Source organism: Triticum aestivum, chromosome 2B (assembly GCF_018294505.1).
Source record: "Triticum aestivum cultivar Chinese Spring chromosome 2B, IWGSC CS RefSeq v2.1, whole genome shotgun sequence".
NCBI lineage: Eukaryota > Viridiplantae > Streptophyta > Magnoliopsida > Poales > Poaceae > Triticum > Triticum aestivum.
Window position 1 is genome coordinate 731541643 of NC_057798.1, and position 13466 is coordinate 731555108.

The 13466-nt window shown below is 46.2% G+C and overlaps 1 protein-coding gene across 1 annotated transcript; it reads left to right on the plus strand.

The window, feature by feature from the left end:
* The first annotated feature begins 512 nt into the window (after nt 1-512).
* On the plus strand, nt 513-5076 carry LOC123047012 (uncharacterized). The gene is made up of 5 exons (XM_044470492.1): nt 513-1617; nt 1812-2038; nt 2126-3680; nt 3885-4117; nt 4201-5076. Exons 1-5 carry the CDS (start codon nt 603-605, stop codon nt 4861-4863), a joined length of 3693 nt encoding a protein of 1230 aa, XP_044326427.1. The 5' UTR covers nt 513-602; the 3' UTR covers nt 4864-5076.
* The last annotated feature ends 8390 nt before the right edge of the window (nt 5077-13466 follow it).

Sequence of the window (13466 nt, forward strand, 5' to 3'; positions counted from 1 at the left end):
GTTTTCATTTTTTGTGTTTTGTATTTTTCTTCCCCTTTTTCCTTTTTATTCGTTTTCCTATATTTTTTACCAATTTTTTCAAAATCTTTAAAAAATTCAAAATCTTAAAAAATATTCTGTTTTGCAAAATGTTTGAGATTTCAAAATTTGTTCATGTTTTCAGATTTTTTTTGCATTTCAAAAATTAATAAAAATTTAAACAAATGTTCGCTATCGTAAAAAAATGATCAGGATTTCAAAAATTGTCCATTTTTTCATAAAACATATTCTTGTTTTCAATAATTGTCCACATTTTATAAAATTCGGTATTTATGTTTTTTCTCTAAAAATTTAGGGAATTTAATAAATATTCGGTTTTTTATTTGGTAACATTTTCGGAATTCGTGATGTTATTTTGAATTCACGACACTGATACTGGGATGGGCCTGGGCCATGTTCGTGCTGGGAAGGTCCGTCCGTGTCGATCTACTGGGCCTGGCTACGCCCATCTGTAGCGTATCTTGAAAACCCTAAGCTGGGGGACCTTTGCCTTCCCCCGAACAAAAACACGAGAGCGGCGGCGGCGGAGAAGAAAGGACACCGCACAGTGGTGAGGAGGTGAGATGGACACCGCAGGGAGTTGGATGGGAAGGAGTGGCGAGTCCATGTTTACCGAGGAGCTCTATCAGGCTGGAATCTGCATGCAGGAGAGCATCCGGTGGATCGAGGCGCAGGACCAGGAGGAGATTGCACATAGCGACTCTGTCTATGATAATCTTCCGGATTTCAGAGTGGATATGGCCGTCTTGACGGACAGGATCTTCCAATTGTGGCACAGGATGGGAGCGATACAGAGCGCCGGTTGGATCGGCAATGAAGGGGAATCGATGGAGACCCAGAGCAAGATTGGCGACGGCGGAGAGATGGAAACCGGAGGGAAGTCGTCGGAGAGAAGCAGGAGTGCCGCATCCCTAGAGCTCAAGAATCTGCTCGACCGTGCCGGAATCCTCACCGGTGGAGAGATAGGCGGAGACACAGAAATCGAGGAGCTGTTTGATCTGTTTGCAAATGAGGCCAATGAGTGGATCGTTGGCCAGGCAGACAGTCAACTTCGATGGGAAACTGTGCAAGAATTGACAGTCCAAATCCTGTTGAAATTCGAACAAGTGGTGGGTGCTGACATTCTTAAGGTATTTGAAGAAAAAACCATCAGGGAGGAGGCAATGGCAGTGCTTAGGTTCGGCTTCAGACTGTCGTTGTTTTCCGAGCAGATCGATGAGCTGAGGCATGAGATGTGTAACATTTTGAGATCCTTCTCCCCAGAAAACAAAGATATAAGGAGCACCATGAAGAAGTTTATTTCTGAGCCATATCTATCTCGTATCTGCAAATTGCAATTGATCTCTCAACGTATTAGCATGCTCCAGCAAATGGACCCAGCCTTCGACTTTAAAGTGAAATCAACAATTATCAAGTTGAAATCAGAATCTTTCTTGTCAGCAATGAAGGAGTCAGAGAACGACAGCCCCAGGGAAGGCCAAGAACACTCCATGGAGATGGAGGAGAAGAAATACGCTGCATACTGTCTGTACTGGGAACGCATATGGGGCAAGGATGGCCACAGCTTCGAAAACCAGAGTGAGTAAACATGCATGCATGCTAGTTACCCGGTGGTAGTTATTTGACATACTGCATGTCTCAAGGAAGCTGATTCCTTCCAAATTGGAATTTAGTCCACTTTAGTATGTAACCAGATTGATTCCGATATATTCTTCTTGAATTGACTAGTTACTTCATGTTAGATCTCTAACTCGTACTTAACTTGCATGCAGCGTTATTGAGCCCCATGCAATTTACGCATTGCACACCAGGCCACATTTCAACTGAAGCTGTCGCTGGGAGTACCTTGCAAATCTACTCCATCAAATTGTCACTAGTAAAACCCGATTTGTTGCCACTGCCGGTGTATGGAGTGGTCGCAGTCCGTGATGCTGTGGACCGTCGTCGCAACCCTTTATTCCTCTGTTCAAGAGAGGACTGCCAAATCCTCGAAGAAAATGTATGTATGGTATTTTTGTGTTCTTGATCTTTTGCTTGTTGCCTGCATCCTTGTTGAACAGTCAATGGCAAATGGTGATGCTTGCAGGATTCTTTCTTGCACTTGACGGGCCCGGTTCGTGCAATTGTCTCGATGGATACTGTTTACATCGAAATCCAATTAATAGTAAAGGGCACAAAAAAATCGGAAGATACACCATTGATCAGTACATTCGGCTTTTACAATGCTGACAATTCCGGTACCTATCTTGCCAAAAATGACTTTTGCAAAGTGGAGTTGTGCTGTGAGCAACTTAAACAGTCGGTCCAGGCTACTATCTTGAGTGTGGCTGTTACACCAAAACAGGAATCGTTGCCTTTTCTACATGGTGGTGGAGTTGTTTGCTATTCATTGCCTCAGGAGGGTAGTGAAGATATCCCTGAGCAAGCATCATGTAGGCAAGTTTGGCTGCTTGATTCAAAATGTGGAAGAATGCCTATGACTGAAAATGGCTACCTTGATCTGGCAAGGAATGTAGTTTCTGTGGAATTAAATGGAAAGCTGCAGGTCCTCATAATGGACGATTCACAGACTGAGATTGCTGCTAAATTCGTCCTTGAATCTGAAAAATACAACACAAGTGAATGTGAATGCTCCCTTGCTGATGGCTCTAAGGTTGAGATCACTGTTGCTTGGTCCCTCGTTCACTCAAAGATGCTACATTCAGATGACAGTCATGAGGACATTGGGAACGTGACCACAGGGAATTTGAAGGGAAGGAGTGGCGAGCCCATTTTAAGCGAGGAGCTCTGCCAGGCTGCAATCTTCATGCAGAAGAGTATCTGCTGGATCCAGGCCCAGGAGAAGAAGATGGTAGAGATTGGATATTACGGCTCTGCGGAATACAAGAATCTTCAGGTGTTGAAATTGGATATGTATGAGCTGTCGAATAAGATCTTGGGTCGGTTCAACTACGAGACCCAGAAGAGGATCCGCGCTATGCAGAATGCCTGTTGGATCAGCAATAAAGGGAAATTGACAGATACCCAGAATAAAATTGGCGATGGCATTGAGATGGATACTGTAGGGAAGTCGTCGAAGGGAGGCAGTGGCGAGTTTAAATTGGCGAGCATTGGCAATGAAGACATAATGGTACAGACACAGAGCAAGATTGGTGATGGTGGCAAATCGGTCTCCAAGCAGTTCAATGAGCTGCCGGTCAATAACTCAATCCCCATAGCTGAATCTGTCAGAAACAAGATTGAGGAGGCAGAGGCAGAGACTGTTAGGGCTGAGGTGGTGCCGAGGGTCAGCTTCAAATTAGCTTTGCTCTCCCGGCAGTTTGATGATCTGTGGGACAACATGTGCCAGCTAGTCTCAACAGAACCAAAATTTCTAGCGATATGCATGCTTATTCGGGAGCCCTTCGCACACTATTGCTCCACATTGAAGTTTATCTCTGCAGTTTTTGACCGGCTTGGTCAATGGGTGCCTGATTTCAGAGAGGGATTGGAATTGATAAAGGTAAACCTGGACAGGGATAAGGATGTGGAAGTTGTGGATGTGTATGAGGCGACGAAGGTGGCTGAGGAGTATTATTTCAATGCTTACCGTAGAGATTGGGAATGTAGGCGCAGCAAGTTTGGCAGCTTCGAAGACCCAAGTGAGTAAATGTGCTAGTGATATGGTTTTTTTTAGTTCCTTTTCTTCTTCTATTTACTGCATGTCTCAAGCAAGCTAATTCATTCTGTTAGCATAGTGATTTACTTTAATCATTGATTCTTCTTTATTCAAAATGGACAGCAAAAGCAATCTTTAGGTAGTTCACGTTAGATTTCTAACACATACTTAACTTGGTTGCATGCAGCATTATTGAGCCCTATGTACTTTACCCAAATCATACCAGGCCACACCGAAGTGGGTGCTGAAGTTGGGAGGACCATGCAGGTCTACTCTATTAAAGTTGCAGAAAGAGAAGGCTTCACCCTTGAGTGGCCACTGAAGGTATACGGTGTAGTCGCTGCCCGAGATGTTGTTGACTATCGTCGCAACCTTCTCTTCCTTCGCACTAGGGATGACTGCCAAATCCTCACGACAGAGGTATGCATGGGTATTTTTCCTGTTCTTTCTCTTATTGTTTGCACCTTTGTTTACATGCTAATGGTGAATAATGATGCTTGCAGTATCCTTTCTTGCACTTGACTGGCCCGTCTCGTGCAATTACGTCCGAGGACACTGTTACAATTGAAGTTCACCTAAAATTAAAGGGCACAGTGGAATCTAAAGATACCACATTGATCAGTAAAGCCTTCGATGATTATGACGGTGTTTCTACGTGTCTCCTCCGTGGCCTTTGTGACATTGATTTATGCTGTGATCATCTTGAACAATCACACCAAGCCACTATCCTCGGTGTCCGTGTTGTTAAGGGCTCATTGCCTTGTGACAACGGCATCAAAGTCATTTGCTCCACGCTACCTGGGGACAAAACTGAAGGCAGTGGCTCTGGGCATGTTTTGCTGCTTGATTCACAAGCTGGAAAAATGCCTATGAGCAAAGAGGGTTATCTAGATCTGTCGAGACAGGTTGTATCTGTAAAATCAAAAGGGAGCCTGGAAATTCTCATGCAGGCTGGAGGAATCAGTCAAAGTGTCGTCTTACCAACCAAATTCAGCAACATAAGTCGAAAAAGTTGTAAGCTTGGTGATTGTGAAGTGCAGATAATTGTTGCTTGGTCCCTACTCATTGAAAGCCAGCATGATATCTCGGTGAATGGATCTGTACACCCTTACGCATGGGAATCAATTCCACGTATGCCCATCATGAAGCTTGCTGACGCTTGTTGATATCATGTGAACTTGTTTTGGCGCTCCTAGAAGGGGCGTGAGAGGGCTGGCCGGGGGCCTTTTTGCCCATGGCCGGGCAAGAGGGAAGGGATTTCCTTCTTAATTCTTGCTTGATAGGCCCCCGACCGAGCAAGAGGGAAGGGATTTCCTTGTTAATTCTTGCTTGATTAGATTGATATATCTCATCTCTTTATACAGAGAGGTTTACTTGAATCCCAAGCAAGGCTTACTTGATCCCTAAGCAAGCTACTTTTGTTTCTAATTAACTCTTAAGACTGACGGGCTATACCGCCAGTCCAGGCTCATTAGGTCCATTATATAACACTACACCCCACATAGACATGCAGCTTGTCCTCGAGCTGCAGCCTAATCAACTTATAACTATGACTCGACGCAACACAAATCTAACACCTAAAAACAAGCCTTTTACATCTTGGCTTGTTTTATTACTCTCAACCTGAAATGGACTGAGACGCTTTATTTTGGACCCCTTAACAAAAAGTGGACACCATCTGCATGTTGGACGTGCACGTGTACATCCATCTGGATCCCATGGACACCACCTGGATCAAAGGAGTTCATGTGTATGGCCACCTGGAAGTGGCGGCGAAAAGCAGTGGTGCTACGCGGTGCACTCCTGTCGGTGACACCCTGCCTTTCCGTGCCGGACGGCTGTTGGTATGCACCGCACAGGGAAGAGTGCAGGGCTTGCGATGGAGAATGACGAGAAGGGGTGCATCCCCCTAACCGCCGATGTCGCAGACTTTAAGGTCACTGCTCGCGGGGAAAACAACATGCCCGCCGCCCGTGGGGGAAACCCCGTGCCCAAGATCCCCGACGCAGCGGACGAGATTGAGGTCCTTTGCGCAACGAAGGGCAACTTGGAGGAGAGGCAGCTGCAGACCACGCATTTCCCGCACACGCCGATGCGCTAGGAGGCCGCGCGCAGCAGCTTGCAGCCTCACCGTCGTCGACACGTGGCGGGTAGCGATTCAAGACGGAAGCGGTGACGACGATGGCGGGGACTTGATGTGCTAGATGTGGATGCCCTGGGATGGCGGTGCTGATGGGAACGAGGTCGTCGCAGTCCCGTCGTAGGGCATCCCATACTGGGTGGCGGAGCTGACCGACGGTGGCTGCTGCAGTTGCAGCGGCTGCTGCGGTGTCGTGCCGGGCGCGGCGGCCGCCAGGAGCGGCGGCTGCCACTTCAGCCAGGGAGCGATGGATGGCAGCTCCAGCGGCCCGGCGAGCGCCGCGAAGGCCGCCTGGTGCGGCGGCTGCCATGGCAGCCACGGCGGCGCGGAGGCGGCGATGGGCGGCACAGCCGGGTGCGGCCCGTAGGACCCGACCAAGAACAGGTGGATCTCCTGGACCGCCTGGCTTAGGTCCCGCAGCACCCCAGACACCTCCTCCGGGGTAAGGACGGCGGGTGAAAGTGCAATCATGCCCTTAATCATATTTTGATGTTGATGACAACACATATGCTCGGGACTAATCATGTTTATCAAGTATATCTCAGGATTATGTTCCAAAGACCGTGTGCATGGATCATGACTAGGGACAAAAAGCATATAACTCAAGAATGGAGATACAAGATGTTAACTTCATTTATGGTTTGTTCTTAAGTATAGGGATCCCGCACTATTAAGAGGGGATCAATGGATCTAGTGAAAAACTTGCTCAAAAGCTACTATCTCTATACCTTGCCTTCGGACGTCCGGTGTTCTACGGACGTCCGGTCCTTCCTGATTGCCCGGACGTCCGGACACTTCCGGACGTCCGACACTTCCACAACAGAAGCATTTATACGGATGTCCGGAACCCTCCGGACGTCCGACACTTCCACAACAGAAACATTTCTACGGATGTTCGGAACCCTCCGGATGTCCGACACTTTCACAACAGAAGCGTTCTTACGGATGTCCGGCCCCGCTCGGACGTCCATATCCTGTACTCTGAGTTGTGGGTCACACTTTTCACAGCGGCCGGTCGTCCGATGGCTGTCGGACGTCCGGACCCATTTGGGCCTCCGGACGTCCGACGTTCTCCGGACGTCCGGCCATCCTGCACCCCAAACGGTCACTTCTTCCCACCACCTATATATATACCTTTCCCTTCCACGGGATAAGGTTGACCATTCTCTTTGAGCCTCTCAAGAACACTCCTCACTCTCTCTCTCTCATTCATCCACACTAAATCCTAGATTCCCAAGTGTTCTAGGAGCATTTGAGAGAAGTTCTCCAATCAAGTGATAGATCCACTTCTTCCCCTTCTTTGCACCAAAGGAATTCGTGACTTGAGCAAGTTTTGAGCATTTCCCCATCGTTCTTATTACTCTTGGAGGTTGGAGACTCCTAGGCGGTAGGAGTCATTCGGAGAGGAATCGAACTTTGTGATTACCCTCGGAAATGTTTGTGAGGGTTTAGAGACCACCCCAAGGTCTACCACTAGTGGTTGAGAAACGCCTCCGTGGTGTTGTCTCAAAGGGAGAATAGGGTGAACCTTCGTGCCGTTGGTGTGCCTTTGTGGTAACATCCACCTCTCTAACGGTGACTAGCTTCCCTCCAAGGAAGTGAACATCGGCTTACATCCTCGTCTCCCGGAGTTGCGGTTATTCCTAACCTTATTCTCCCTTTGATCCTCCTGAGAATCAGAAACTGTTGCACCCAGTAAATTAGTTTTGATAATTCACATAAACGTGCTTCTGATCTGATTCTTTTTGCTCTGGATTGGTACACAAATATCTTAGGACTTCCTAATTTGGTAGAATTTTTGGAGTTAGGGAGGTATTGATACTCTTGCATTCTTTACAGACTTTACTGTTTTGGCAGATTACTGTTATGTTTGCATTGTTGGCATATGTTTGCTTGTTTAATGATTCTATTTGAGGATAAGAGTATTAAATATGCACAGGCATTTAGTATGCAATGTTGAATAATAATTTTAGTGATTTGTTACAGTAGAAAATGATAAGGTTCTGCATTGGTTTATACTAACTCATCTCACGAGTTCTTGTTGAGTTTTATGTGGATGAAGTTTTTGATAAAAAGAGAAACCATGATATGAGAGGAATTAAGGAGACACAAAAGTTCAAGCTTGGGGATGCCCAAGGCACCCCAAGATAATATTTCAAGAAGTCTCAAGCATCTAAGCTTGGGGATGCTCCGTTAGGCACCCCACCTTTCTTCTTCAACAACTATCGGTTAGTATCGGTTGAACCTAAGTTTTTACTTCTTCACATGAGTTGTGCTATCCTTGCAATGTCATTTTATTTTGTTTTTCTTGCTGTTTGAATACAATACCAAGATCTGAAATTCTTTAATGAGAGAGAGTCTTCACACAATTACATAATTATTTAGCTACTCATTGATCTTCACTTATATCTTTTTGGAGTAGTTTGTCATTTACTTGTGTACTTCACTTATATCCTATGAGTAAATGGTTGAATGAGTTGAATGTCATAAATCTGAAACTATATTCTCATTTGCTTATCCCATGGGGAGTAATTACTTCACATCTAAGAAGTAGAGGTTGTAAATTTATTGAAGGTTAGCAAGCATTGTATCGGTCATTTGAACAGTTCATGAAAGAATATTGAAGGAAGAGAGATTTCACATATAAATATACTATCTTAGACATCTTTTATAATTGTGAGAACTCATTAAGTATGACATGCTAAAGAGTTGATGTTGGACAAGGAAGACAACATAATGGGTTATGTTTTCTCACATCTCAATTAAAGTATATTGTCATGGATCATTCAAACATGTTGAGCTTGCCTTTCCCCCTCATGCTAGCCAAAATTCCTTGCACCAAGTAGAGATACTACTTGTGGTTCCAAATATCCTTAAACCTAGTTTTTGCCATGAGTGTCCACCATACCTACCTATTGAGTAAGATCCTTCAAGTAAGTTGTCATCGGTGCATGCAATAAAAATTTCTCTCTAAATATGTATGATCTATTAGTGTGAAGAAAATAAGCTTTATATGATCTTGTTATGGAAGCAATAAAAGCGACGGACTGCATAATAAAAGTCCATATACAAGTGGCAATATAAAGTGACGTTCTTTTGCACTAAGATTTTGTGCATCCAACCATAAAAGCGCATGACAACCTCTGCTTCCCTCTGCGAAGGGCCTATCTTTTACTTTATGTCTTTTAATTTATGCAAGAGTCAAGGTGATCTTCACCTTTCCCTTTTTCATTTTATCCTTTGGCAAGCACCTCGTGTTGGAAAGATCCTGATATATATATCCAATTGGATGTAAGTGTCACACCCAATATGCGACCCTATCCAAAAGGAACTCGAAGGTCCCACCAAGGATAGACCCGCATATTGAAACGCTTTTGCAAGGTGGATATCATTACATCAACATTACATAATAGATGGGGATACATATATAAGGCATACAATGCCACACGAATACAACATCACAATACATAAGAGCAACATCCAACTACGGATGAAACATAAACAGAAACTCAAACGACATCCACCCTGCTAGCCCAGGCTGCCGACCTGGAACCTATCCCCCTGATCGAAGAAGAAGCAAAAGAAGAACTCAACGCAAGCAAGCATCGCTCTCGCGTCATGACCATCGCATAAACCTGTACCTGCAACTGTTGTTGTAGTAATCTGTGAGCCACGAGGACTCAGCAATCCCATCACCATGGGTATCAAGACTAGCAAAGCTTAAAGGGAAGGAAGGGGTAAAGTGGTGAGGCTGCAGCAGCGACTAAGCATATATGGTGGCTAACATACGCAAATAAGAGCGAGAAGAGAGCAAGCAGAACGGTCGTGAAGCTAGTAATGATCAAGAAGTGATCCTGAACTCCTACTTACGTCAAACATAACCCAGAAACCGTGTTCACTTCCCGGACTCCGCCGAAAAGAGACCATCACGGCTACACACGCGGTTGATGCATTTTAATTCGGATCTGGTTTCAAGTTATCTACAACCGGACATTAACAAATTCCCATCTGCCTATAACCGCAGGCACGGCTTTTGAAAGATTATACCTTGCAGGGGTGTCCCAACTTAGCCCATGACAAGCTCTCGTGATCAACGAAGGATATACCTTCTCCCAGGAAGACCCAATCAGACTCGGAATCCCGGTTTACAAGACATTTCGACAATGGTAAAACAAGACCAGCAAGACCGCCCGATGTGCTGACAATCCTGATAGGAGCTGCACATATCTCGTTCTCAGGGCAACACCGGATGAGACAGGCTACGAGTAAAACCAGACCTCGAGTTGCCCCGAGGGGGCCCCGCAGGCGGCTCGGTTCGGACCAACACTTAGACAAGCACTAGCCCGGGGGGGCTAAAATAAAGATGACCCTCGAGAGAGCGACTCCCAAGGGAAAAGTAGGTGGTGAGGCAAATGGTAAAACCAATGATGGGCCTTGCTGGAGGAGTTTTATTCAAAGCGAACTATCAAGGGGGTCCCATAAATCACCCGACCGCGTAAGGAACGCAAAATCCGGGAACATAACACCGGTATGACGGAAACTAGGGCGGTAAGAGTGGAACAAAACACCAGGCATAAGGCCGAGTCTTCCACCCTTTACCAAGTATATAGATGCATTAACAATATAAGAGATATTGTGATATCCCAACCAAAATCCTGTTCACCATGGAGCAATCTTCAACTTCACCTGCAACTAACAGCGCTATAAGAGGGACTGAGCAAAAGCGGTAACATAGCCAAGCAATGGTTTGCTAGGAAGGGTGTCAAAGGTTAGAGGTTCATGGCAATTTGGGAGGCTTGAAGAGCAAAAGACAGGTAGCGCAGCAAAGCGATAGAATGAAGCAACTAGCATAGCAATGATAGTAGTGAAATCCAGAGTAGCGGTCATCTTGCCTGAATTTCCGCTAGGAAGAAGAACGAGTCCATGAAGAAGACAAACGCGAGTAGTCGAACGAATCGCAACATTACCGGAACTAAGAAGCAACACCGGAAAGAAACAAACAACATGGTAAATGCACAAGCATAAACATGGCATGATGCACAAACAAGTATGATGCATGTCCGGTTTAAATAGCATGGCATGGCATGGCAAAATGCAACAACAACAACACTACAATTTAAGTGGAGCTCAATATGCAACGAGTTGCATATTGACGAAACTTCACAACATTTATTTAGTTCGCTCTCGGTTAGGTACTCAACAATATTAAATGTTGGTTAACATGGCAAGAGGTGAAGCATGACAAAACTATACCATCTAAACAATTTAAATGGGGCCGGATATAACAAACAACAAATCCGGTAAATCCCCATATGCATATTTTAGTTTTGGTACTGTTCTGCCTATTACATAATTTTAGAGTTGTTAAACAGGAAAATAAAGTGCACCATGTTAAACTAGGCATTTTCCACCCCATTTACATATAAAGTTTATTTAAAACGGAGTTATAGTTATTTAGTTATGAAATAATTCATTTTAACATGGCATATTAGCAAATTTAAACAAACAGCAAGTTAAACATTTTAAACATGGATGAAAGTGACATATTATGAAACTAGATGAAAAACTAAGCATTTTACATATATAAATTATTTACATATGATGCACGGTTGTGGAGTTATTATATGCATGATGCTTGAGGGTTTTTCTGCAATTCTGCCAATTCTGGATAATTAGACAAATTCACAGGGCACGAAAAAAACATAGGCGGCCTGAAACTGACTAGCCCAACAAGCACAGGAGAGGGCTGGGCGCTGCTCACCATGGACCATGGCCCAGGCGGTGGAGAGGTAGGCCGGGAAGGGGCACTGGGCCTTGGGGAGGCGCTGGCCCAGGCGCTGGAGACGATCGAAGGCCTCCTGGTCCACGCGTGCACGGTCAACGCACGCGGTCGAGCGCTCGTTTCCCTCGCGCAGGAGGTAGCAGGCACGGTGGCGGCACGATCTCGAGCAGGGAAGCAGAGGACGAGGGCGGCTGAGATGCGGCGGGGCGCCGGAATGACACGGCAGGGCAGATCCGGGCGCGGGGAGCATGGATCCATCCGTTCCCGGCACGAAACGACGGCGGCAAGGCTTGAAGCAGCGGCAATGGCGCTCCTGCTAGTCCCTGCGAGAGAGAGGAAGCAGGGAGATGAGAGGGAGAGAGAGAAAAAGCAAAGGGAAGGAGGGGATAGAGGAGAAGGGAGGCGAGGCCGGCCTACTGCTAGAGTCCGACGTCGGCGGCGTTCCTCCGACGAGGCGGCGGGGTCGAGCGGCGCTGGGCAGAGGAGCTCAGCTCCTTCGAACCAGATCAGGGCGAGCGAGCAGGAGGCGACGCGGTCGGGCGCCGATGGGCTCGCGCGGGCCGCGCTCGGGCCGCGGCTCGCTGTGGCGCCGGGGCGCGAGGTGGCGCTGCGGGATTGGTCGGGGTGACGCTGCGGGGTGAGGTGGCGCGCTGGTTGGCCCGGGCGCGGTGGTGGCGCTGCCAAGTGGCGGGCAGGGGCGGCGACGCCAGATCCGAGGTGGGAGGTGACTGGCTGCGCGGAAATTGAGGGAGGAGGTAGGTGGAGGCCTAAAATGGCAAGGGGAGGGGGGTTTATATAGCAGTTTTTGGCTAGGGTTTGGTCTAGGGGGGTCTTCGGACCCTCCGATCGCGATCGGGCGGTTCCGGACGCGAGGATAGGTAGAGTGGGCCTAGGTGGGCTGTGCTAGAAAGGCCAGGGCTGAGTGGAGAGAAGAGAGAGAGAGGCCCGACAACAGTTTCCGGAGACCAAAAACGTCCGACGTAAATACCGGCAACGGTGCCGCTATATATTTAACGGTTGGGCTATTAAACGAGCTCCGAATGTGACGAAACTTGACAGGCGCTCTGTCTACACTATAATAAGATCGCACGCCAAGTTGCATCCCATTCCGAGAACATTTTTATGCCACTTATAAAATAATATTTCGGAGGTGCCGCGGGCGCGTGCGAGTGTGGTCGGGGCTCAGAACGGATAACGGAGAGAACCGGGGAAACCCGGACGGATGCAAGTTTTATGAAAATGATGCCGATGCAATGCGCATGATGCTATGAGATGAGATGCATAACAAGAACAAAATGTAAAACAACAGACAAAAACCCAACCACGGAGGAAATAATATATCGCATCTCCGGAAAAGGCAAGAGTTGGAGTTATGAATATGGAAAGTTGTATCCGGGGCGTTACAGTAAGTTAGCATGAACTATTATTGTTGACATCACCCAAAGGTGAATACGTTGGGAGGCAACACTATAAGCCCCTATCTTTCTCAGTGTCCGATTAAAACTCCATAACCATTAGTATTTCATGAGTGTTAGCAATCCTGGAAGACTATATGATAGTTGAGTATGTGGAGTTTGCTAAATCAAAGCTCTGACATAGACCCTTCCTGAAAATAAGATGAATTGTAATTGTTTGATGACTGAGAATGAAGTTTGCTAGCTTTCAAGAAAGTTTATGGTCTATGCTTTAACATGTGAATTGCTTGTTACTTGTTCATGAGAAGTTTTATGAGATGAACTACTGTTATGACATATAATCATGCTAGAAAAGGTGATTGAAATTATTATTGATCAAACTTGTGCACCTGCTAGCATTCACACTTCATAAATTCTTTCTTTTATCATTTA